The following is a 26,565-nucleotide window of genomic DNA, read 5'->3' on the forward strand; positions in this document are numbered from 1 at the left end:
ACCTGTACTCAACTGCTCCCCTACTCTCATACACACCTTAATCTTCTTCCATATCGATTTTATTCCATTACTCTCTTTTAGTAAGCCTATTATGGTAATTTATGTAAATTGTAACACATAGACTTACCCCTACCCTTCCTCTCTATGCTCTCTTTATGCGTGTGTGTGTGTGTGTGTGTGTGTGCGTGTGCGCGTGTGTGATTATGTGTGCGTGAATGTGTGTGTGTGTTTGTGTGTGTGTGTGTGTGTGTGTGTGTGTGTGTGTGTGTGTGTGTGTGCGTGTGTGTGTGTGTGTTGCTTAATGTCAAACGAATGAGAAAGGAATGCACAATACAAGTTGTAGAAGATACGAGGCTGTTTTTTCATTAAACCTGAAGCTGAGAGCTTGCCACGCAACCAGAGTTTCCCGTCATTGCAATCGTTTGGCGAAACTGATACGACTCGGTATTGGTGGCTATGTATATTCTTGCGTATGTGTGCTTGCGTGCGTGCGTGTGTGAGTGTGTGTGTGTGCGTGTGTATGTGTGCGTATGTGTGTGTCTGTATGTGTACGCATAATATATATATATATATATATTATTTAATAAACACAATATATGTTTTATGCGCTACCATTAGGTTCATGCGCTAAGAGCATGCCAAATAGTGTTTTTAGTACGTCTCGTATCCTACCACAATCATCAGACACTTTCTTCCAAAGTTACTGGTAATTCACGTACGATGCGCCATATCACTTGTTTTGCGTCCGCTTCCGCTCTTAACGCTGCTACTACGGTGTCTTCCAGCGGTTCCTTATTTCTCGGAATTAACCTAAACAGACCATCGACATGCCCCAACATTTTTGAAAGCAGGTATTCAATTTTATAACCGTAGTTTAACAGAATGTTATCCCACCGCTTTTGTCGTATGTGTCGGGATTCCTGTCTTGGATCCGTATATCGTTATTAGAGGTCTATGGTCTGTTTGCAACCAAAAACGTTTGTCATGAATGAACCTGTGGAACTTTTTCATGCCTAATATAATAACCAACGCCTCTTTTTCAATCTGGTTATAGCTCTTTTCCGCCGGCAATAATGTCCTTGATGTGTAAGCTATGGCCTTCTCTTGCCATCGTTATCCTTGTGTAGGAGAGCGGTTCCTATCACATACTCGCAAGCATCTGTAGCTAGTATTATCTCTAACTTTGGGTTGAAATGCTTAAGATACAAGTTTTAAGTTAACATATCTTTAACTCATTAAAGGCTTTCTGGCATTTCTCTCTTCAAATCCATTTGGCATTTGTTTTTAGTAATTAAGTGGTGCCCTTACCTTATGTATATTTAGGATATATACTTGGTAACAATTTACCAAGCCTAGGAATGCTTGTAACATTGTCATGTTCGTCGGGGGCAGCATATTTCGTATTGCCGTCGCCCTTGATGGGTCCGGTCTGCGTCCACTTTCGTCAATTACTTGACCTAGGTATTTTATTTTTTCAGTCAAAAATTCGCATTTTGCTTCTGTCAGTTTTAGCCCGTATTCACTTATTCTCTCCAATACTTTCTTTATGTATTCGACGTGTTGCACCCAAGACTGGCTCTTTATCAAAATGTCATCGTGGTATGCGATGGTAAAGTCGCAATTACTTACCATCGCATCCATTATTTGTTGGACATAGCGGGTGCCACATATACTCCAAACGGTAATCGTTTGAACTTGTACAAACCACGGTGCGTGTTGATTGTTCTGGATGTATGCAATCTTCTCCTAACTGAATTTGAAGGTACGCCTCCGAGAAGTCTAACTTTGAGAAAATTTTCCTTCCGTTTAGTTTAGCAAATACTTCTGGGCTTGGTAGTGAGTCGTTGTGTGTGAATAAACAGTCATTTAATCCGGTTGAGAAGTCTGCGCACACTCTTAGCTTATTTTTTTAATATTTTACGTAGACCGCCGGTGCTCCCCAGTCTGCATGATCAATCTTTTCAATTATATTCAGGCTTTCCAACTTTTCTAGTTCTTTATTGACCTGGTCTACCGCCGCAAACGGCACGTTCCGTTTGGGCCTGAAAATAGGTCTTGAATTTTCTTTGATAGCAATCCTTGCTTTTGTTTTTGTGCAACAGCCTAGACATTCCGAAAAAACTTTTGGGAAAGTTTCTTCTATTTTTTTGTCCCAGTTCATGACCTCATTCGTTCGTTCGTTTGACTGCTCCGTTTACGTTATCGCATAAAACGCTTATGGGTGTATCTCATAAATTAAATTTCTCCATATATTCGATGCCAAAGAAATTCATGGATTTTTCAACACATAAACATTCAGTTTTTTGGTTCGACCTTTAAGCATTATATTACAAACGCTTTCGCCTGTGTAATATAATTTTCTTCCCGCTATTTTGTTTATACTACATAATTGTGATTTACCCATTTATTCCCATGTTTTCTCATTTATGATTGTGGTGTTATTTCCCGTGTCTAATTGCATTCAGACACTAGTGGTTTCAATTCTCACATTCACATATTTCCTGTTTGTTGCAGTCAAACTATTTATTTTTTCTTGTTTGTTCCATTTTCCAATCATTCTAGTTTTGCAGTGAGAACCCGCAGGGAAAACACTTTGCTTTTTTATACGGACAATCTTTTTTCAGGTGCATCCCACCACATGCCATACATGGGTCTACATCCCGATATTTTTTCCGTTTTTCCTGCAACACTATTTGTTTTCCAACTTATTTTTTTACACTAGTCTTATGCGAAAACACTTTTTCCGTTGAATTTCTTCTGTGTCATGCCTTAATTTTAATATCATATTACACTCTTCCGTCAGTTTCTGCAATGTGAAATTCGGTTTCATTTCCAGTTTGCTAGATTTTTTTTCGTTTGGATTTCTGCATAATTTTTATCTGCCAATCCTTGTACAAAAATCAAACACTTGAAAGAATCTGGAGTAAGCACTATCCAGCTTAAATCTCTCACATTCTTAGCTGACTCTGCCTATGTAAGTAGTGAAGTCTTCGTCTTCGCTCTTTTCTATGATTAAATATTTTCGTCTGGTATCAACCAGTCACCACTAAAATTAAGAACTCTGAATTCTGTGAAGCTGACCTAATAGAATTGATTAACACTATGATATTTTGTCAGAAGGCGGCGAGCTGGCAGGACCGTTAGCACACCGGGCAGAATGCTTAGCGGTATTTAGTCCGTCTTTACATTCTGAGTTCAAATTCGACTGCGGTTGACTTTGAGGTCGATAAAATAAATGCCAGTTGAGTACTCGGGTCGATGTAACCGAATATCCCTACCCCCGAACATGCTGGCCTTGTGCTAAAATTTGAAACCAACGTAATATTTTGTAAGAAGGTGGCGAACTGACAGAACCGTTAGTATGCCGGGTAAAATGCTTAGTGACATTTCGTCGGTCTTAACGTTCTGAGTTTGAATTCCACCGAGGTCAACTTTGCCTTTCATCCTTTCGGGGTCGATAAAATAAGTACTAGTTGAGCACTTGGGTTGATATAACTGTTGGCCTTGTGCCAAAACTTGAAACCATTATTATTATCATTATTCCAAATGTAAATGCAGTCAATTTCGTTAATATGTACATCTACGGAAATTGAAAATAACTGCAGAAATTAATTAACCGATTAACCGAATGAGCGTAATTATCGATAACAGTAAGCTATTATTATTATGTTACACAAGCACAGATTACATAAATCAATAATATAACAGGGGTCTTATTTAACTTACATTTCGGTTCGTGTACAGATAATTTATTTGCTTCCACTTAGTTCAAGCTATCTTTGATTATTGATATGTATCGATACGACTGACAATAGTTTGACAGCTGTTATGTTATGTTTAAATTCCTTTTGATATTCTTCAAGTACTGACGCCAACAATCGAGTCATATGTTTCGAGAATGACTACCATGTTATTTTAATTATATTTTCCGTAAGATAATATCATGTGAATGCATGAATTGCGTTCACGTTCGACTAAGTGCAGGCTTTGTTTTTGTTTACATTACCGATGTCGCATATTCAATCTATGTGTTTTGTTTCTACGTATATTAACCGCAGAATTATCACCGATAATATTTACATTATTAGAGCTACTTCTAATTCAAAATGTAATTTTGTTCTACTTATGCGGTGCTATAGCACATCAGTAGTTAGACATTACACCATTTGTATACCTCAGACAGAGATTCCAATTCATTTCGAGGTGACTCCGGGTATACGGTGCCAATGAGCTAAAACGGCAACGAAATATTAATATCTACCGTTCTCTTTCACCTACGACCCGAGTTGTCACTCTTGGTCTGACGAGTTCAGTAGTTTTTAACACTCGGCGTCTTAAAGGGACTTTTCCCTTGATACAATCCAGCAACTAATAAGAGTATAAATAAAGCACACACATTAAGTATGTGACATTGATAATGTTTACACATATATATACGTTTATATATACTAGCATATATAAAAATATGCATCAATTTATGTATCAATCTATGAGTATATATAATTAAAAATACACATTAATTATAGGACATCACCAACGAGTGAAAAATACGTAAACAGACAGAGACAAGTATGGTCGTGTCGTCTAGGTAGGCAAGGTAGGCAGTGCTTACCTTGAATAAAATAGATAGATAGCAACATTTTCCTTTTATGGCAAAATGTGCACCTAATTCAATAAAACTATGATTATTATGATTACTCTGATTATTATGCATAGAATGCAAAATATTTTATTCCTTTGTAGACCAGGGAGGCATAATTCACCCTTGCTTTTCAATCTCAGTATTTAAGCTACGCATAATACTGCTGTAGTACACGTGCCGCGTACAGTCCTACAACGTTTTCTACGTGCTATAAAGGCAGAAGCAAATCTGCCTTCAACTCAGTCATACGCCTGTGCTTCGCTTATGTTTTGTCAGTTTTATTACATAAAGGTCATCAACTGCCTACCCTGAGTAATTACTGACGGCACATGCCTTATATATATATATATATATATATATATATATATATATATATATATATATATATATATATATATATACATATATATAAGACAGAGTGTAGGCGTTAATCGTAGAAAGTCGTAAGATGTCGCTTTGGTAATTTGTCGGAATACCGTTTGTTGGTTCGTGTATGGTAAGTGGAGAGTTTGTAGAATTGTTGCGTTGTTGTTTACACTGTTTCGTTATATATTTTATTGTTACCACACGGTTATTCTGCAAACAAGTATTGTCATGAATAGTGGCGATATTACATTAATTGGCGATGAGTAACTACGTTTCAATATATATAATAAAGCGTATGGAGACTTTTACACCCACAAATTTTATTTATAATCATATACAGCCTATTATAGTAACCTACACGTGTTTCCGCTGCAGCGACTACTCATTGCTGCAAAGAATTCACGGAGTGAATAGAATTAAAGCTTTGTTAAATGTTTTTGTAGCTTCCATAAATTGGAAAATCTTATTGTTGGTGGATTCTTGAAAATATATTGCACCTCCAATCTTGGTAACCAAAATAATGCCATTGAAATAGTCTCCCACAAGCATAACGATGATTCCATATAGCCTTATGATAGAATATTATTCAAAGAAACTATGGATCGTTGGAAGCTAACGGTCTTTTTAACCTTGCTCAGTATCTGGTGCGTTTTTTACGTTAAGCGATCTGATAGAGATGACGAATCAAATGCCTTTGATTGAGACAGCGAGTCAAATGTCTATGCGAGTACATATATGCATACATACGCACATATATGTGCGTTTATGAATACCTTTTCATACAAGTTCATAAAGTACCTATCACACGTGCTACACAGGACATATTTACCTGACGTCAGTGCATCATATACGATACACATTACCAAGTTTTTCCGACTACCAGAGTAACTTAGGACTTATGGGAGGAAAGCGTTATATTACTTAGAACGTACGTAAAAAGGCCTGACTAAAAGTCTGAAAACAAGCATGGACGTTTAGAACTAACTTGTGAAACTGATTTAGACAAACGAAGGATTAAATTGCGCGACATGTAACCATAAAGTTAGAACTCCACATATCCCATTTCACTCGGAGACTTAGTCCGATTATTACATCCTTCTAATGACTTTCACACACGTCTTTGAATTAATTACTTATCCCATACAGGGAAAGGAAAATTTAATACATCAATCACAGTTTAATATAGACTTTTATAAATAAAACAGATTCACTCCATTTATTTACCATTTGATTCAGAATTTATTTTACAATTTTTCTAAATCTATACGTTTTTAGCTGTCACAACGTTTAATTCAATTTATTAGATACATTAGACGGTTGTAAACATCTACTATGATTATACACCGCATTATGGACATTAAAAAGGGCTCGATCGTTTACACATTAACATCCATAGTGAAATTGTATTTAAAAACACTACTGCTAAGGCTTATAACATTAATCAAGTATTTAGTTACACTGATTTCAATACTCATCACATTTTCTGTTGTTAGTTATATAACCTAAAATTATTGAGATGCCGGAAGTGTTTGTTTTTCAAACTAAACTTTGCTATGGAGTATAACCATAAATTTTAGGTATCTCTACATTTTCATTTTTATTGATTTATTGATCACGTAGTTTGTTTATGTCCGATAAAATTCTATTTACCGAAGAGATTTAATGAAAACTAAACTATAATGGTAACGGAATCTGAACTTTGATAGCATTGTTAGAGCATCAAACAAAATATCTTTGAGAATTTAGTTACGACTCTTAATGATCTGAGATCAACTTCCGCAGAGGTAAGCTTTGTCTTTCATCTTTTCGAGGTCGATAAAATAAGTACCAGTTGAGCACTGGTGTCGATATAATTGACATGGGCTCTCACCTCAATTTTGCTGGCTTGTGCTAAAATTTGAAACCATTATTATTATTATTATTATTATTATTATTATTATTATTATTATTATTATTATTATTATTATTATTATCATTATCATTATCATTATTATTATTATTATTATTATTATTATTATTATTATTATTATTATTATTATTATTAGTCAAGACGAAGAGTGCGATTTTAGATGTTTTATTTTTTGAACAACATTTCGACAGAACGTCTATCTTTCTCAAGTTCAAACCAAAAGGTGATTGAAAATTCAAAATTTCAGAAACCAAACGTAAACTATGAACGTGAGTAACCAGCGTCCATACGTTGATAGAATGACATCATCAGCTTTTGTCAGTGTTTTAATAAGCAGAAAGAAAGAAAGAAAGAAAGAAAGAAAGAAAGAAAAAGGAAGACGACAGAAAAAGAAAAGAAAAAGAGAGAAAGAAGAATATTCAATCAAACAGTTTTGTATAAATTTGATGATATTCTCCTGTCATCTTATTCATTCCTCCAGGGCGTGATGTCAATAACCCGCAAACATATTTCTCCTCATACATTCTGAGAAGTGAAAGTGGGGTACATTCAGGATATTTTTTGAGAATGTGCACTTTCAAATCTTCTTCAAAATTGCAGCCGCTTGAAACGAAATGTTCAGCAAGTTCTGTTGAACTACTGTTCTTGTGCCTGACGTCGAATCTGTGCCCATTAAACCTTTTGTTTAATTGTTCCGTTGTACAACCAACATAAATCAAGTTATGTTTCGTGCATTCTGCACCGTACACTAAATGGGAATCTTTGCAGGTTCCCCCTTCTGTATAAATCATAACATTTCTATTATGATTTTTGATGGTATTCACTTCACTCATGTTGTTGCTCAATGAACAGGGCTTACCTCTCTTGCGGCTGTTCTTTAAGGTACAGCGTGTAGATACTCCAATGTTCGTTTTCTTGGAGAATCTACAGTAGTAGTAGTAGTAGTCGTAGTAGTAGTAGTAGTAGTAGTATTCCAAATGTTTCTTATTTAAGAGGAATTCGGCTCAAATACAGAACTGAGGTATCAGTTTTGTTATTGTTTTTCATTGTTTATAATATAATAATATTAAAATAACCGTAAACATGTGCATAGGCGGGGCACTCATAACAAACTGAGGTAAAATGAAAGGTAAAAACGGTTTCCAATGTGGAATTTGATCTCAAAACAAACATAAGCATGTTTTAGTCTGAGGCTAAACCGGTTCAGCCACTGTATTGCCACTAGGTGTGTGTGCATGCGTGTGTGCGCATGCAGGCTCCTGCGTATGTTTGTGTGTGTGTGTGTGCGTGTGTGTGTATGTATGTATATATATATATATAACCTCGTGGGCATCGGTACCATTTTCCTCTTTCTCCGTTCTTCCATTCTCCGAACTTTCCATCTTTCCGACGAAGGGCTACGCCCGAAACGTCATACACTCTCTCTTTCCTTTCCTGAGCGTCCAATAATACTATCCATATCACGTCCTCACTTTGTTGTTTTTTTGTTTTTTTGTTATTGGTTTTTTTGAACTATATATATATATATATATATATGCATATATTTATATATATAAGTATATATGTGTGTGTGTATGAGTTTGTAGTACATGTGGGTATGTGTGTGTTGTATGTGCGTGTATTTCAAGGTGTGTGTGTGTGTGTGTGTGTGTGTGTGTGTGTGTGTGTGCGTGCGTGCGTGCGTGCGTGCGTGTGTGTGTGTGTGTGTGTGTGTGTGTGTGTGTGTGTGTGTGTGTGTGTGTGTGTGTGTGTGTGTGTGTGTGTGAAAATGTATCAGTCACAGTATGACGATATCGTTTCCAATTAAGGATGAAACTCGAAGTGGAGAAATGGGTTAAGAAGACGAGGACTTACGTATATCGTGAATGTACGTCCTCCAACGCGATCCCTGGCCTCGAGGAGCTTGACACTAAGACCATGATCATGCAGTAGCTTGGCAGCGGACAAACCTGAAAGCAAAAGACAGACGGAAACATGAAGCAACAAACAGAGGAGGGGCAGAGACAGAGAGAGAGAGAATAACAGATTGCATAAAGTGACAACAGGAAGTGATTCAAAGATTGTATGGTGCAAGAAAGGAGGAAGAATCGCAAATTCAATTCGTTAAAGCAGAGAGACAGAATGACAGATTATTTAAGGATAACGGTAAGGATAGACAGAGAGCAAAAGTGTGTCATAGATGATATGAGGCAACAAAAGGGAGAGAATCACAGATGATATAAGTAAAAACAAGAAGAATGCGAGAATAACAGATTACATAATGTAAGAAAAGAGTGATAGAGTCATAGTTGAAATCAGGTAACAACAGTGAGAGAATGATATCATATATGAACTAACAACAGAGTGAGAATCACGGAATACATTAACTAATAATATTGAGAAGAATTTTTAAAAAATAGATTGAAACAAGTACGCAGAGAGAGTGGAGTTAGAAAGAATTACAGACTACATGAGACAACAACCAATATGTATGAATGTATGTATATGTTAATTTACGAATGCAATAACGGCTAAAATCTCAAGGTGTAATCCAAAGTAATCTTTTGTGAGAAAAATAAACATTGCCAATAAGTTACGAGGAACTAACATCAGGTGTCATCATGAAGGACACTTAGTAAAGAGAAAACTTAGTTTTGATTGAGGTCTTTAAGTATTACCTCATGGCTTATTCAACGAGTCTGATTCTACCTTCTTCTCGTCATGTATTTATATCCTTTTATTCTTTAATTCTTTACTTCTTTCAGTCATTTGACGGCGGCCATGCTAGAACATCGCCTTTAGTCGAACACAACGACCTCAGGACTTATTCTTTGAAAGCATTTTACTTACTCTATCAAACGACGATGGACGGAACAACACATGCAAAAAAACATACACTTGTTTGCTAGAAAGTGTCTGGTGAATATCCTTAATTTTGGTCCAACGTGCAAGAAGAAATGCCGTCGTTGTCTTACTCTATTATTTGTTATGTCCTGTATGCATATAAAAGCGTATGATATATATGGATATGTGTGTACATATATGTTTGTGTGGTTGTGTATATATTTTGTTTTTAATCACCTTACTTTGAAATTGTATGGATAATACCGTACTAAATTCTGGTGCCTCAACTTATGTACCATATATATATATATATATATATATATATATATATATATATATATATATATATATATATGCATGTATGTGTGTGTGTATATATATATATTAGTTTGGTAAAAAAGTTCGCAGCATTTTTCAATTGGTGATGTTTAATTACGTGATCTGTTTTATCACGTGACAGAAACGTGTGTGACATATATATTTTCTGGAAAAGGGGATCTCAGCGCATTTTTCTTTTTGAGTTTTGTGTAGATTATTTACACTGTTCTTACAAGAGAATTGAAAAGGAAGGAAAATGAAATACGTTTTCGTCATTTAATGCTCATTTAGTTCTTTTATAACTGTGTCTGTTTTCATTAATGTAATATATTTTAAACGTTACTGGTACACTGTATTCTTCCTTTTTACTGTTTTCATTATGTTTTAAATATGTTAAGTTTCTTTGTACATCCTTCCCTGAAGATATTCTCACTTGTAGTAATTAATTAAATTGATTTAGTTAAATTAAATCAAATATGGTTGATTTTATGCTGCAAGTGATGAATTGAAACAATTGTAGGTCTGGTCTTGTCAATGTATTAATAAACTTTTATTAATCTTATCTCCATCTTCTCTTTTGGTTTATAATAATTTTAATAATATATATGTATGTGTCTATATTGTTAGGTATTCAACCAGTATAATCTTGGATATTTTTATCCCTCCGAAGTTTATGTCCTCATCTGTACTTTGATATATATATATATATATATATATATATATATATATATATATATATATATATATATTCAACATTTCGAAACCACTGATTTCTCTCAACTCTTAATTCAGTTGTCCCAATATATATTTTAGGTTCATGTCCACTGTTTATTTCTACTCATGCGCTGTATATTATTGACTTTGCCAGGTAGTTGCCACCAGTAACGAGTTTTCGCAAATTTTGCATGATCGTTGTTTGCCTGTTGTTCGCGTCTCTTTTTCATCCAACTTTGCAACATTATAACTTCAGATATAACAGTCGAAATTCTTACAAACTTTAACATATTTCCTGCTTAATAGCTTACTATTAAACAAATGAATTCCTTGGTTATCTTAGGTCTTAATTCTGGGTTATATCGTGTTATATCACTAAGAATAAACATAAATAACACTGATATTACTTTACTAAATTCAGTTTCAAAACCTGGCTTTTGTTTACTTGTTAAAATGTCTCTCAACAATTTTCAAAGTCTCAGAGGAAAAGATATGTTTCTTTATTTTTTAAGTTAGCTTCTTTTGTTTGTTTGTTTTTCTAAAACTTCTTCAAGAGTCTAAATTTGTTACAAATAATTCGACATTTCTGAACCTTAAAGTTTTGTTGCTTTTTTCTGTCGCATAAACATTCCTTTCTTTACTAGTCCTTTTTATTTTCTTCTTCTTCTTATGCACACATATACACACATACACTCACGCATCTTGTTAGGGTTTGCCTCCTCGAAAACACAGAGGAAGATAGATCGAGGAAGGAAGTCGATGGAGTCATTTCCGCGCATAAGTTTGTATCTGTATTGTTAGTGTCACTTCAGAAAAGGAAGAAGGCGTTCGTTCGATAATATTTTGGGTGATACTGTTATTTGTGTGTTTAATTGATGCGTTGGTGTGATTATTCTTACTGTTGTTGCTGCTGCTTCTGCTATGGCTATTGTCTTTGAATTGTTAACAGCAAATTTGAGGATATTACCTCTTTAATCCTATGATGGCTGGTGTTACCTCATGCGTCACAACTGTGATTTCTATCCTCCACCTCAATTCTCAGTTGTTCACTCAAATTTTCAGATAAATAAGATAGCTGACTTTCTGAAGTTCTCAGCGGTGAATAAAATTTGCAACTCTCTTTGGACTTTCAAACATTCCGCCAGTGATGACGGCGCCATCCATAAAGCGGAAGTCGCCATTTTGGAGGATCACCGCACAACTATTCGATAACTAGCCCAAGAAGTGAAAATAAGTGTAGGGTCTGTGGAAAAAAATCATTCACGACCATTTGCACATGCGGAAGCCGTTTTGTACGATGGATTTCCCGAACGTCCACAACTTTTCAGAAGCAGGAACGAGTCAATTGCTCCCAGGCTCTTTTGGCAATGTGCCAAGAAAACGAGGAGGACCTTTTCGGCAGACCTATCACACAGGATGAAACATGGGTCCATCGCTATGATTCTGAGACTAAAATCCAGTCGAAGCAACGGAAGCGTGATAATTCACCACCTCCAAAGGAGGCTCGTGTCCAAACCTCAGCAGACAAGGTTGATGCCAACAGTCTTTTGGCTTCAGACGCACCTTTTCGACTTCTACATACGAGGTCTTCACAGCTGCATAAAGAAGTGTGTCACCAATGGTGGTGGCTATGTAGAGAAGGCCTAATAACTATGCTAAATTTCGTTTATCCCAGTCTTAGAAAGTGGGTCAAGGGAAATCTTTAATGAACACCACGCGAAAGTATATATATATATATATATATATATATATATATATATATATATATATATATATATATATATATATATATGTATACATACACATACATACATACATACATACATACATACATACATACATACCCTGTTGTTGATGTTGAAATTCCAGTGAAGGAGCCATGGATCTAGATTAGAAACCGGTTCTTTATTGGTAAGACATCTTGAAATAAAATGAATAATGACATACATACGACAGGCTTCTACGCTGTTTCTATCAACCAAATTCACTCACAAGGCATTGGTTGGCCAGGAGTTACAGTAGACAACACTTTCCCAAGGTGCCACGCAATAGTGAGCTTCTCAACCCCACACGCGTCCCAGTAATTTCTTTCCTAACGCACCTCTTAGTTCGATGTTCTATATATGGAATATACTTATAGAAAGATTGGCTTTGGTTGTAAATTCCCCAAATAACTGGTCTAAAACAACACTTTGTGTCAGACAAGGGTGTATTCTCTCAACAGTCTTATTTCAATGTGTTTCTAGAATATATAACGATGAGCGGCTTTGAGTTAGCTGTATGAAATATCAAAATAATTGCAGAGATGTCAGTAATTTCCGTTTTGCCATGATATTGATTTAATCAGACAAAATAAGGAAGAAGTTAGAGATCTTATCAACTTATCTCAATACAAATACAAGAAGATATAGAATTAAAATAAGTGATGAAAAGAAAAATGATAAAAAACAGTTGGAAAACGTGAACAAAATAGTCGATTGAATTGAAATAGCTAGGAAGACGCTCAGACAAATTGAAGAATCAAAGTACTTGATATGAACAATAACGGAAGATATATGATCAAAGAATGAAGTAAAATACTGTAACCACCAGTCATCCTTCGGAGTCCCAAAAAGACGGTTTGCCATGTGTGGCACCTCAAAGATCAAAGGACTCCATATGATATCAGATGGAAAATCGTAGAACATCCAGGCCCATATATTAATGGGAGAGGGCGCTGCAAAATCTGCATCGCTGAGTGAACCAAAGTTCTTAAAAACTGTGCTAAGCCTTGCACGTTAAATAATCGTAAACAAATTTTCTCAAAATGTGTTCATTTCAAGCGCTACTTACTGGAAAATTGATCTTAGCTTCCATTTATCCTCTAGTCAAGAGAAGAAAACCCGTCCTCAACTTTTTTCTATGTAAGCCGTTTGAACATTTTGTCCTAGCATTTCTCCGCCTCCGCGAGATAAAAAGTTAAATTTGTCTTTGTATAGAGTCTGATGAGCTGTCCACAAGGCTGTAGCTTTGGTGGATACGAAACCATTGGTCACTCTATAACCAGACTTTAACTTTATGTTTATATGTGTGTGTGTGTGTGTGTGTGTGTGTGTGTGTGTGTGTGTGTGTGTGTGTGTGTGTGTGTGTGTGTGTGTGTGTGTACGTACGTATGTATAATGGGTGTACATTTCAGTAGGTTTTGTTCCTTCATCAGCACCCAACCAACCCATTAATCGTCCACGAACTCATTGCCTGAACAGCCACTAAATATAGTGGTGTAACGTTATTGGATAGACCAATTTTACATAGTAAACACATTCCTGGAAGCTTGTACGTAAACATTAATGAGCTGTTAGGACACAATATTTCATTATGCAGACATAATATACTATAAAGTATGTAAAGAATAAAAAGTTTAGAAAGGTATAACAATGCACTATAGAACAAAAAATGGACTATATACCTGTTGTAACTTGGTAAACTATAGTCCGATGATATTTCGGAATTAGAATTCCTTCTTCAGATCTTATTTGCTGGAGTCTCTGAAGAAGGAATTCTAATTCCGAAATATCATCGGACTATAGATAACCAAGTTACAACAGGTATATAGTCCATTTTTTGTTCTATAGTGCATTGTTATACCTCACTAAACTTTTTATTCTTTACAAACAATACACAATGCTTCAAGCGAACTACAATACTCTCTTAACTATAAAGTATATTAAACGCTTTGTATGAGTAGTATATTATGCTTGCATAACAAAATTTGGTGTCCCTACAGGTCATTAACATGCCTAAGAGCCCGCGCAGTAGGACTGAATCTGAAACCACGTTGTTACAAAGCGAACTTATAAACAACAAAACCATGCCTACGCCTATATAATAATATAATAATTTTAACAGTTTTTTAAGGTGTAAATCATATACGATAGATGCTGAAAAGAAAGAAGTAGTCATGACTTGTGAAATGAAATATCATAGAAGCATTTACTTTGCAAGCCATATACAGAGCTAAGAAATGTGCTGGGAATGAAATCGTTGGGAGACTCATGGCTGTGTGGTTAAGAAGCACACTTTGCAACCATGTGGTTTCAAATTCAGTCCCACTGCGTTGCAATTTAGACAAATGTCTTCTACTACAGCCCCGGGCCGACCAATGTTTTGTGCGTGAATTTGATTGACGGAAATTTTGTGGAAGTCCGTCATGCATATGTATGTGTATGTGTGTGCGTACGCTTCTCTACGTATCTTTCGTGTATCTTTGCACCAGTGTTTGTCACACAAAATGCGGCGTGATTATTGTTTGAGCAAGAAAATAAGAATTTTGTTTCAAGACAGCAATGGTTTGAACAATTGAACAGAGTTATTAGTAAGTTATATTCATGACGCTAAACATCTTTTCTGACAGTGGTGGCTCCTTTGATTTTGAACCCGATTTAACGAAAAAAATGCTTGTTACGAAGTAATAACTGCTGTTAGATCATTGTTTGTAAAAAGAATTATTTAGACAGCAACGAAATTTCATAATAATTTTTGTGTGGTGTCCGTTGTGTGAGGTTCTGCAGATAAGGATAAATGAAACAACGTGAAAGAAGACTTTTTAAAAAAATTTGTATTGCTATGTTTGCCAGGAAGCAGATGAAAAGCCTAATCTCGAAAGAGTTGTATTATAAGACATCCCTTGTTTGACATGGTATTAAATAATGAGATAAGCGTTTCTCGAAGGCATTTATATATTCCAAATTTTAGATCCGATAATTAGAGTAGCCAGAGGCTTAGACTGTCATCTAAGAGAGTGGTAACGTTAAACTCGAAGAACTTATCTTTTAGAGCCATTCGGTCAAAATTTGTTTAAGAACTCTCTTAGTTTACGTATTCAATTCTATAATTTACAGCTTCTTGATGAATAAAAGAAATTTTATATACATATATATTATATATATATATATCAGTTGAATAAAGTTAAAGCGTAGTCTGGTCTAAACGTTTTTTTATTATAGTATTTTAACAAAATTAACGCTCCCATACATACGCATCAGATTTCAAATGTATTTAACTGACAGTTTAGTTCTTAACTTTGGTACCTCTTAGAAAGCTCCAACCAGCTGAACTTTTAGAATACTTATTGGATCAATCCGCATGCTCTTAAACATCACGGTTTTCCAGGCGTACCGATATTCTGTAACTTGTTTATATTTATTAATCCACATCATTAACTGGTTGTTATATTATTGCTGTTATTTCCATTCAGAACAGGTTTGAATATTTTTATAAATCGTTTTTCTTTTATCTTTCTTCCAACCCCACTTGCGTCATGTAGTTTGTGGAAAGGAAAAATTAGAAACATTTTCTGACTACATGTCTCTGTACGTTCGTTCAATGGAATTTGGCGAACATTGGTGTTCTGGATTTGTTGTCTGTGGACTCGTGAGCGTTCCGATAATGTATTCCCTGTCTCGCCTATATATATAATATGTCGCAATTCGGGCATTTAATGCAGCAGATCAAATTTCTGCTCTTGCAGTTCATATCTGCACTTGCGAAAATCTGTCCAATTTTTGTTCTAATGGATCTACCCGTATTAATGTATTTACATGTTCTACATTTATTATCATTACATTTAAATACTGTGAACGTGTTATCCGGTTTGTTCATGTTGAATTTTGCCTTTGTTAATACTTTCCTTAGCTTATGTGGTTGCATTTTGCTCAAGATAAGTGCTTGATTAATTATTATCTTTTTTCGTTTTAATATTTCAGATTCGTTCCGATGATGTTAAAAAATGTTTTAACATCTAGATGCGGCGACTGAAACATATATATACGTTCTTTTTTCTGTTTTTATCTTAACTTTTTTGAGCTTTCAACTTCCAATCAATTTATATGAAATTTTTTTTTTTCAAAAACGACATCTTTTTATAACATGCAAATAAATCAGTAATTACATCCATTTATTCTGCATTTTCTTCTCCTTATTTTCCTTCAATATATATATATATATATATATATATATATATATATATATATATATATATATATATATACTCTTATTACTCTTTTACTTGTTTCAGTCATTTGATGAGGCCATGCTGGAGCACCGCCTTTAGTGGAAGAAATCGACCCCAGGACTTATTCTTTGTAAGCTTAGTATTTATTCTATTGGTCTCTTTTGCCGAACCGCTAGATTACGGGGACGTAAACACACCAGCATCGGTTGTCAAGCGATGTTGGGGGACCACCACAGACACACAAACATACACACACACACACACACACACACACACACACACGCACACACACACACATATATATATATATATATATATATATATATATATATATATATATATATATATATAATATATATAGTATTTTAGGGTCATGGTACAGGCAGTTTGTGAGCCCCAAACATAGACACAGCTGCATAGATATCACAAAGTGGTTAATACTCGATCAATAAAATGTATTGAACAACGTATGTCATACACTTCGTCCCGTATCAAATTACACAGAGATTCCGATAAACTGACAGCCACTATACAACTCCAATAAATATTAACAAAACTTGCTAAATATTTGATTATAGATCGGTAGATGTAGGGAATTGAGTAGATATTTCATATGTTTGCGAGGAAAAGAGAATTGAAGTTATGTAACTTTAAGGTATTACATATATACTCAGCTTCATCCTCCCTTTTCTTCGGGTACTTACACCTGTTGTTTACAAGTTCGTTATCAGGAAGACCTTAAATCTACATAACTTTCGTTCAGTTTTCCTTTGAAACATATGTAATACGAATGTAACTACACCATTTTCTACATCCACTGTTTTATATATATATATATATATATATATATATATATATATGCATACATACATACATGCATACATACGTACATATGCATATATACATACCTAGACATATATATATAATATATACAGAAATACATATATATATATATATATATATATTAAACGTAAATTGAAAACAGAACACAAAGGATATCGCGATACACGTGTTTCAAGCTTTATATACAAACTGTCAGTATATATATCAGTATATATTGTTGATACAAAGGATCGTTTAAAGCTATCTTCAGCCACAAACATTTTCAGTCCCGAGATTACATCACAAGGAAAAAGAGAGAGAAAAAGGAAAAGTCCACTTAGTATTATCAATTATAATACTTTAAATTGTTATACAATAATAATTATATATTACTTTAAATTGTTATATCTGTATAATTTTATATTTTTTATGTAGCTCCTTCATTATTAGTGATCTATAAGTATTATAGTCTAAAGGGAAAGAGGGGAGAGAGAGATAAGGGGTACAAGAATTTTCAATCATTTCCCGAAAAATACTCAAATGTAATAAAGTAAATATTTTACGTATTTTACATAACTTTATTGCTTTTATTTTATTCCATTTCATTTTATTTCATTTCACTGGAACATTTGAAGACTTTTTGTATCAGTATATAAATAAACTGACGAATAATTCCTTCATTTCTTGTGACTAACCTTATAGCAATATACTATTCTGTACGCTTACCAAAAGCCATTTCCTCCAATATGTGTTTGCATGTGTATGTGTGTATCAGTTGTTCCTAAGTCAGACAAAATGCACATGAGTAATAGAGCGGTTATATTTTTATATATCGATGAAGAATCGTCAATATTGTCTAAGAACAATAGTCGGTGACAAGCCGGTGGTAATATTTTGATTAGTTACATGCTATAAACAGTAATGTACAACTCAATGATAAATAAATATTTCTATGTACGTGTGTATGTCTGTCTGTCTGTCTGTATGTATGTATGTATGTATGTATGTATGTATGTATGCATGTATACTCACGCATATACACACATGTATTCGGATTAGCTTCTTTGCAATATTTTTTTAATAATTTACAACAAAGTTATGCAATACTCGATACAATAGTATATTATTAAAACAATACAATGAATAACAGCTGACAGAATTCAATTCAAGTTTCAATAATTCCACCTTTAATTGCGAACAACTGTTATTATTTTACGGAGATATACTTGCATAGCAAGTGACTTGATTTGAGATCGTGTGCTGAAACAAAAACAATTGCAGCGTGGAACCGCGATCCACAGATATTGTTTTGTGTTGAGTGAGGATGCTAAACTCCCCTCTTCGAAAATATAAGGACACAAATAGTGTGTCGTATAGCCAGCTGGAGACGATGTTTCCTGGGACTAAATAACAGTAGCATTCGTTCCAACCGGGACTGCCACGTTATGTTGGCAAATTATCTTTAATTTAATTTTCATTTGTGTCAAATTTTCATTTGAAACCGCGACATGATATACATGTGTTTATGTATGTTTATGTATACATACATACATATGTATGTATGTATGTATGTATGTATGTATGTATGTATGTATGTATGTATGTATGTATGTATGCATGCATGCATGCATGTATGTATGTATGTATGTATGTATGCATGTATGTATGTATGTATGTATGTATATTTATGTATGTATGCGTGTATGTATATGTGTACGTGCGCATGCATACATATACGCATGTGCGCATGTATGTATGTACGTATGTATGTATTTAGCATTTACGTATGTAAGTGTACGTATGTAAGCAAAGGTGCGTGGCTTAGTGGTTATGGCATTCGGCTCACGATCGTATATGTATGCATGCATGTATGTATGTATGTATGTATGTATGTATGTATGTATGTATGTATGTATCAGTGGCGTGCAGTCTCAGCCATGCAAGCTATGCGCCGCATGTCCTGTTATATAATCGGAAAATTAGATAAAATAGTTACTTTCTTGCAAAAAATAATCCGTCCAGTTTTCGAAATATTCTGTCTCCCCTTCCCCTCTCTCAGTGACTAGTAAAAGCTTTGAGAATCCAGCATATAGACACTCCCTAACTCCCTATCTATGTTAGTTTGTCCTTCCTTCCTTCTCCTCTCTCTCTCTCTCTCTCTCTCTCTCTCTCTCTTAGTGACCTGTCAAAAGATATGCTAGGACCGATCTCCCCTTCCCCTCTCTCAGTGACTAGTAAAAGCTTTGAGAAGGGTATGCAATGAGAATCCAGCATATAGACACTCCTAACTCCCTATCTATGTTAGTTTGTCCTTCCTTCCTTCCTTCCTTCCTTCCTCCCCTCTCTCTCTCTCTCTCACTCTCTCTCTCTCTCTCTCACTCTCTCTCTCTCTCTCTCTCTCTCTCTCTCTCTCTCTCTCTCTCTCTCTCTATCTCTCTCTCTCTTAGTGACCTGTCAAAAGATATGCTAAGACCACAGCATATATATTTTGTACCCCTTCCTCTCTCTGTCAGTGATTCCACAAATTTATCATAGGAAGTAATGCTTTCTGATAATAGCATGACCCCCACCTCTCTATCTCTTTGTTAGCTGGTTCTGACCGGTTCTAGAGCAGTTCTCAAGAACTGCTATAATTAGCCATAATTCTTGGAACAGCCTGGCGGTAAGTTTGAATCTTTTATCCAAAGCATCTGTTTGCACTATTATATTTTTGGAGTGTTCTGAAAACAAAAATATTTAATTTGACTAACGTCATTTTTCCGGGGTTTTTTTTTTTTTTTTGAAATTTACCTACAATATACGCTTACACGTGTGTTACTTTTTTCCAAATGAGTGAAATGTGTGTTATAAACGATATTTTGAGAAATAGTTTTTCGAAAAGAGACTTCGATGGAAAGCAATTAATTATAAACGGTGGGTGACCAAAGAATTCGTATATTTAATCAGTAAATATGACAAAAAAATGGAAAATCATCTAGATACAGCTTCTATCTTCACTGGTCTGTCAAACCAGTGATTTCTTATTTTTGTTAGAAGTATTCAGCGACATTTTTTCTTTTACTGACGTCTTATTTAATATCCAGAGTAAAAGTCATGACATAGTGTATTGTAAAGAGCAAATAGATAAAACTAGAACTGTACTCGAAAACAAACTTGATAATTTTTCAATCTTTTATGATATATTAGGGGAAAAATATGGAGTCGATGCAGGAATCGGAATTCAGAGATCCAAAAATATATCTATTGAGCCTCAACGACATTATTAGAATGCATTGTAACAAAATTATCAGTACAGTAGTTGACCAAATAAAAGCACGATATTAATCCTTAGAAGAGTTTAAATTCATGGAACTTTTGAATTTCAACAAAGTTGATGAATATTGCAAACAATTTCCTGTGGACTCTATACATTCTTTAAAAATCACTTATGGCAGATTTTTTGATGTAATTCGATTACAAAGTGAGCTCAATGTGACGTATTCAATGAAAGATTTTAAAAAGCGAAGTTCAGTCATTTAATGAGTTACATTTACAGCAGTGACCTTGTTGAAGCTATGCCAGAACTCTTCAATCTGTGCAAGTTGATTTTGACAATTCCGTCTACCACTGCTTCTGTAGAGCGATCCTTTTCTGCATTAAGTAGAATCAAAACATACCAAAGAAATGCGACAGGAGAAAGAAGACTGTTTGGGTTAGCACTAATGTCAATTGAAAAAGATTTACAACAATTGATGAAAAGAGAAGATTTCTATGAAAATGTGATAGATATATTTGCCCAGGAAGATCGAAGAATTGAATTAATTTATAAATGAGGTAAATAACATTTTAGAACTTAAAAAAAAAATTAATATATTAAAGGGCATATATTACAGGTTTTGGTTAGTGTTTGTTATAATGTAAGGTTCGACCATCTTACATCAGTATTGTTTGGCAGGAGAAATGGTTCGACTTCTTCGTCACGCCTAACCTACATAGGTTTTCCTTTCTGTGCTGCTGGGTGTAGTCTATTTACGGTCGTAAATGTCTTGTTTCAATCTCAGAGATGTTGACTTCTGCCACAACAGTTTTGGGGGGCTTTTTATAATGTTGAATTTTCACTGTCTTTCATTTTGTGTGTATTCATGTATATGAGTGTATTTTCAATGTGTGTGCGTGAGACGTAGTCTTTTAATATACAGAGTTCAGTAAGTCTCAGAACAGTCTGCTTGAGTATCGATAATTTTCCCAGAATTGACAAGTAGCATGATAAAACACCTGACTTGTCTTCCAGGGCGTAACGATCTTAAAGCATGGCCATATAATGTAACTAAATGTGTTCTCTTAATTAAATCATTTCAATTTGATTCAGCTCAACCAATAGGTATAGGGGCTAATGCAGAATCGCACCCCTTTGAAAAACGAATTTTGTGAAAAAAAAATTTCTGATTCCTACCTTTAACAGAGATTCCGAATATGCAAAAATATTAACAGAATCCAATTTCATCTTTATTACATTTCACTTATGATTTTTTAGACTTTTTAAGGGAGAGTGAGGATGGGAAAGTACTGACGTTTCGAAGAGAGAGAAAAATACAAACAATACACTTATTTCAGGCTCATCTTTACAGAGCCATTTTTTATTCCCTGCTTATTCTAGGTCATACGGGGGTGATTGCATATTCAGAATCTCCCCTATGTAAATTGTAGGAATACGAAAATTTATTTACTGAAAAATTGCCGGGGGGGGGGAGAAATTCATTGCATGCCCAACCCCGGAAGTCACCGCACGCCACTGGTATGTATGTATGTATGTATGTATGTAGATGTGTACGTGCGCATGCATACATATACGTATGTGCGCATGTGTATATGTATGTATGTACGTATGTATTTAGAATTTACGTAAGTGAAGGCGCGTGGCTTAGTGGTTAGGAAATTCGGCTCACGATCGTAAGGTCATGAGTTCAATTCCCGCCCACGCGTTGTGTCCTTGAACAAAGCGCCTGATATTAAATATGCTCCCAGAGGTTCGATAATGGATGTAAACACCATATCTGCAGTTTCTGAATGCAATACAGAAAACCATCGCAAAATATATGGCAAATAGGGTCGGTGCCAGAATACCCCCCTATTTCACTCCATTTTGTATTGAGATAGACTCTGACATTTTCCCTCTAACATTGACCTTACTCTTCATGTCTTCATGAAAAGACTTAACCAAAGCAAGGAACTTTTCAGGACAACCAAGTTTCTGGAGGACTTTCCACAGTGCATTTCTGTTAACGGTATCAAAAGCTTTTGTCAGATCGACAAAAAACTAATATAAATTCAGACCTTGTTCCACACACTTCTCCTGAAGCTGTCTAGCTGAAAATATCACATCAGCAGTGCCGCGTCCCACACGAAAACCAGAAAAAGGGAGATATACATTAAATATATAATTGCACATATATTGGATAGCCGTTGACTCAAGAGTTCTTCCACCCTTTGACGGGTTTTGTTTTTCATCCCGCGGGGTGTCCAATAAACACTCTCTTCACCAAGCAAGCTTGGTGGGGTTGCCGGTTTAGTCTCCGACGGCCCGACCATGCGACAGGTTGTACTGGGTTACATGTTACCAATAACACTCGAAAGTGACCTGACATATGACACAAAAACACACACATCCTTTGTAATTTCACACCTACACATTCTTGCACTAAAGTGACATGTTCAAACTACATGAGTGAAAGTACATCTACACATACATACATGCATACAAATTTGCACAAAAAACTAGAAATACTTGCTTTCATGGAAAAGAAACTGGCGCGGATTCTCCAAATCCAATCTATTAGTGGCACAGTAAAGATTTGTAAGACGTTCCAAACATTCTCCAGCTGAGATTCTTATGTGAATAGATGCACACACACTTGAGTGTGTGCATCGACAGTTCAACCAACATACCAACTCAGTCACATATTTACAAACACCAGGAACTCTTTTACATTCAAAAAGTTTTGTTGCTTTGTTAGCAACCGGCTTACACTCCCTCAAGAAGTGCTTAAATTGAGCTCAAAGTAAAATCATACATAGATACAAATGCACATACATACATACATACATACATACATACATACATACATACATACATACATACATACATACATGTGGCCGTTGACCCGTAGACAAGTATGATCATCATAAACAAATTATTTTATTCTAAATATTAAAGACGGAAGACGGACAATTCGTCGACAGACAGTTGGCCGACAGACAACTTACAGACCGATTGGACAATTTGCCGAAAGGACAAAATGTCGACATTTTTTAAATGTCTGCTTCCTCGTTCCGTTTTGATGAACTCCATGACCGATACTTCCGCATGTCGACTTATTGTCCAATCAGCCAATTGTCCAATCGGCGAATTGTCTGTCGGTGAATTGGCTGTCAACGAATTGTCTGCACGCGGTTAAAGACAATGGCTATCAACAATGCAGCAATGCCTGCGCTAAAGTATGAAGTCAATAACAGTTGTACTCTGACCCACAAGAGAAAGTAGTACAGAAACAAGCGAGAGCAAACTCTCTGATTTCACAATGAGGCGGATGTTATTTCGTAATTTCCTTCTCCTAGAGAGATATCTAAACGAAAGCTATGGGTCTCTAACTCCCAGGTATTGAATGGCCGTTGACTCTACTCAATTCATCTGTTCTTTGACAGGTTTTGTTTTTCTTCCTGTGGAATGTCCAATAAAAGCCACTCTACGTACCTAGCTACTTACCTACCTACCTACCTACATACATACATACATACATACATACATACATGCATACATACATACATGCATGCATACATACATACATACATACATACATACATACATACATACATACACACATACATGCAGACGGCTTTCGAATGCTGTATGGTGTCACTCAGGTAGCACCTGCTAAACAACAACAGCAAAAATAAATATATAAACGCAGTGCCGAAAAGTGAAGTGAGCAGCATTGTACGAGTTGGCAGTGAGTTCCTCAAGAAGCACTCTCTCCCTGGTGATCTATACAGCCCCAAAACAGCTGGGCTCTCTTGCTTCAGAGAAGACCTGGACGGAAAGCACTCAGCATACAAAAAAAGACTATGCACGGGTATGTTGCCCGGAAGCTTGAAGAAGACAGTAGAATTGACACGTAGCTCAGCATCTCTTGGACACAAGACTACTACATCACAACACTTTGAAATCCAGAAACAGGAGATTGCCACAAAGTAACTGGTAAACAAGAGAGACAGTGACACTCTTATAATCCCAAGATGCAACCGCATGTGTATGCTATGTCATGTTTCTGTGGATGACATCACGCATGTGATTAGCAGCTGTCCTAAAATGTCCACATGTTATTACCCTCCCTTTGCGGCACGGTGTTGTCGCTGAAACAATTTACAATGCCATCCGCAAGAAAGACTGTCCTGAAATAAACTTAGAAAATCCCTCTGTTATGGAATACATTCATAAACACCGACTCAAGGAATACTGGTAGAATATTCCCATCAAAATTTCTGTCAAATGTAAACATAACAGGCCGGATATTGTGGTTTGGGACAGAGGGGTGAATGTACTTACCATCATAGAGATCGGCTGCTCTGCAAATATAAACATTTCTTTGTAAAACAAAGAAAAGGAGGATACCTATGGACAACTGATTCGAAACCTCCAGCTTCTATATCCAGACTATGAATTCATATTCCTACCAATAATAATTTGAGCTCTAGGTTTTGTTAGTAAATGCTTAAAGGAGAATCTGGATAAACTGGGATTTTCAGAAAGAGAAAGCAACCGACTAATTCGTACATTACAAGTGCAATTTGTGGATGGAACAGTAAAAATATGCAAGACTTTTCTCAAGTTCCAAATGTGAATTTGTCTGGGTTAACTACATCCCAAAGATGGAGCCATGTATCTTTGTTGGAAACCGGCTCCCTCTTCAGTGGAAGATTTATAATAATTAAAAAAACAGAAGAGACATACATACATACATACATACATACATATATATATATACAAACATACATACATACATACATACATACATACATACAAGCCAGAACGACTCAATAATGAGTATGAAAATTGCTTGTTAATGCACTGCAAAGTAAAGCTGACATTTTGAGTGGTATGATCATTTACAACTTTACATGTGTCTCTTCTCGGTTAAATGTAACACAGAATCATCACAATAATCTTTGTGTACAAATAAATAACGTCTCGCCCGATCTATAGAAAGTCGAGTGACAAGTAAACATAAGTCTTTTCTGAGAGCAATAGTCTATTATTAGATTGCTTTAGTCATGTAGTTCATGTAGTTGACTAGCTGACAATAACGGATCTAGAAATTCAAACACGATTTCAAGCCGAACATATGTAAGTACTACTAATAAAAAGAACATATGTATAAATATGTGTGTGTGTGTTTATATGCATACGTACTAATATGCATACATAACTACAGATATATATATATACTTATACACACACACAAAAGCATACACATATATACCTATATATATATATATATATATATATATATATATATATATATATATATATATATATATATATATATATAGGCCCACAAACAGGTGTGCATATATAAAAAGACACATGTATATGTAAACACAAAATTTACACACCCACACATGCACATTCATAACGGCATGAATATTCTGGCTGCCGGACAACATACAAACTTGTGCATGTTTATGTGTGTTTCCGTATCTGTATGTGTATATGTGCAAACACACACACGCACACACACACACACACACACACACACACACACATACGTGCGTACGTACATACATACAGATTAGTTATCGGAAGAAATGTAACAGCTGCAAGTGACAAATACTTACATTTACGTGCATTCATATACGTTTGTATATGCGCGAGCGTAGATGTATACACGCATGCATATGTGTGTATACATATATATATATATATATATATATATATATATATATATA

General features: G+C 35.2%; 1 protein-coding gene across 1 annotated transcript in view; it reads right to left on the reverse strand.

Annotated features, from left to right (window-relative positions):
• Positions 1-26,565, reverse strand: part of LOC106881277 (amine oxidase [flavin-containing]) — a 94,516-nt gene that overhangs the window by 59,557 nt on the left and 8,394 nt on the right. Inside the window, exon 3 of the mRNA XM_089356569.1 lies at positions 8,772-8,866. Within this exon, the coding sequence (XP_089212695.1) occupies positions 8,772-8,866 (95 nt within the window). The remainder of the gene's footprint in view (positions 1-8,771; positions 8,867-26,565) is intronic.

The sequence above is a fragment of the Octopus bimaculoides genome, chromosome 8 (genome assembly GCF_046866305.1).
Source record: "Octopus bimaculoides isolate indiv1 chromosome 8, ASM4686630v1, whole genome shotgun sequence".
NCBI classification, from domain to species: Eukaryota; Metazoa; Mollusca; class Cephalopoda; order Octopoda; family Octopodidae; genus Octopus; species Octopus bimaculoides.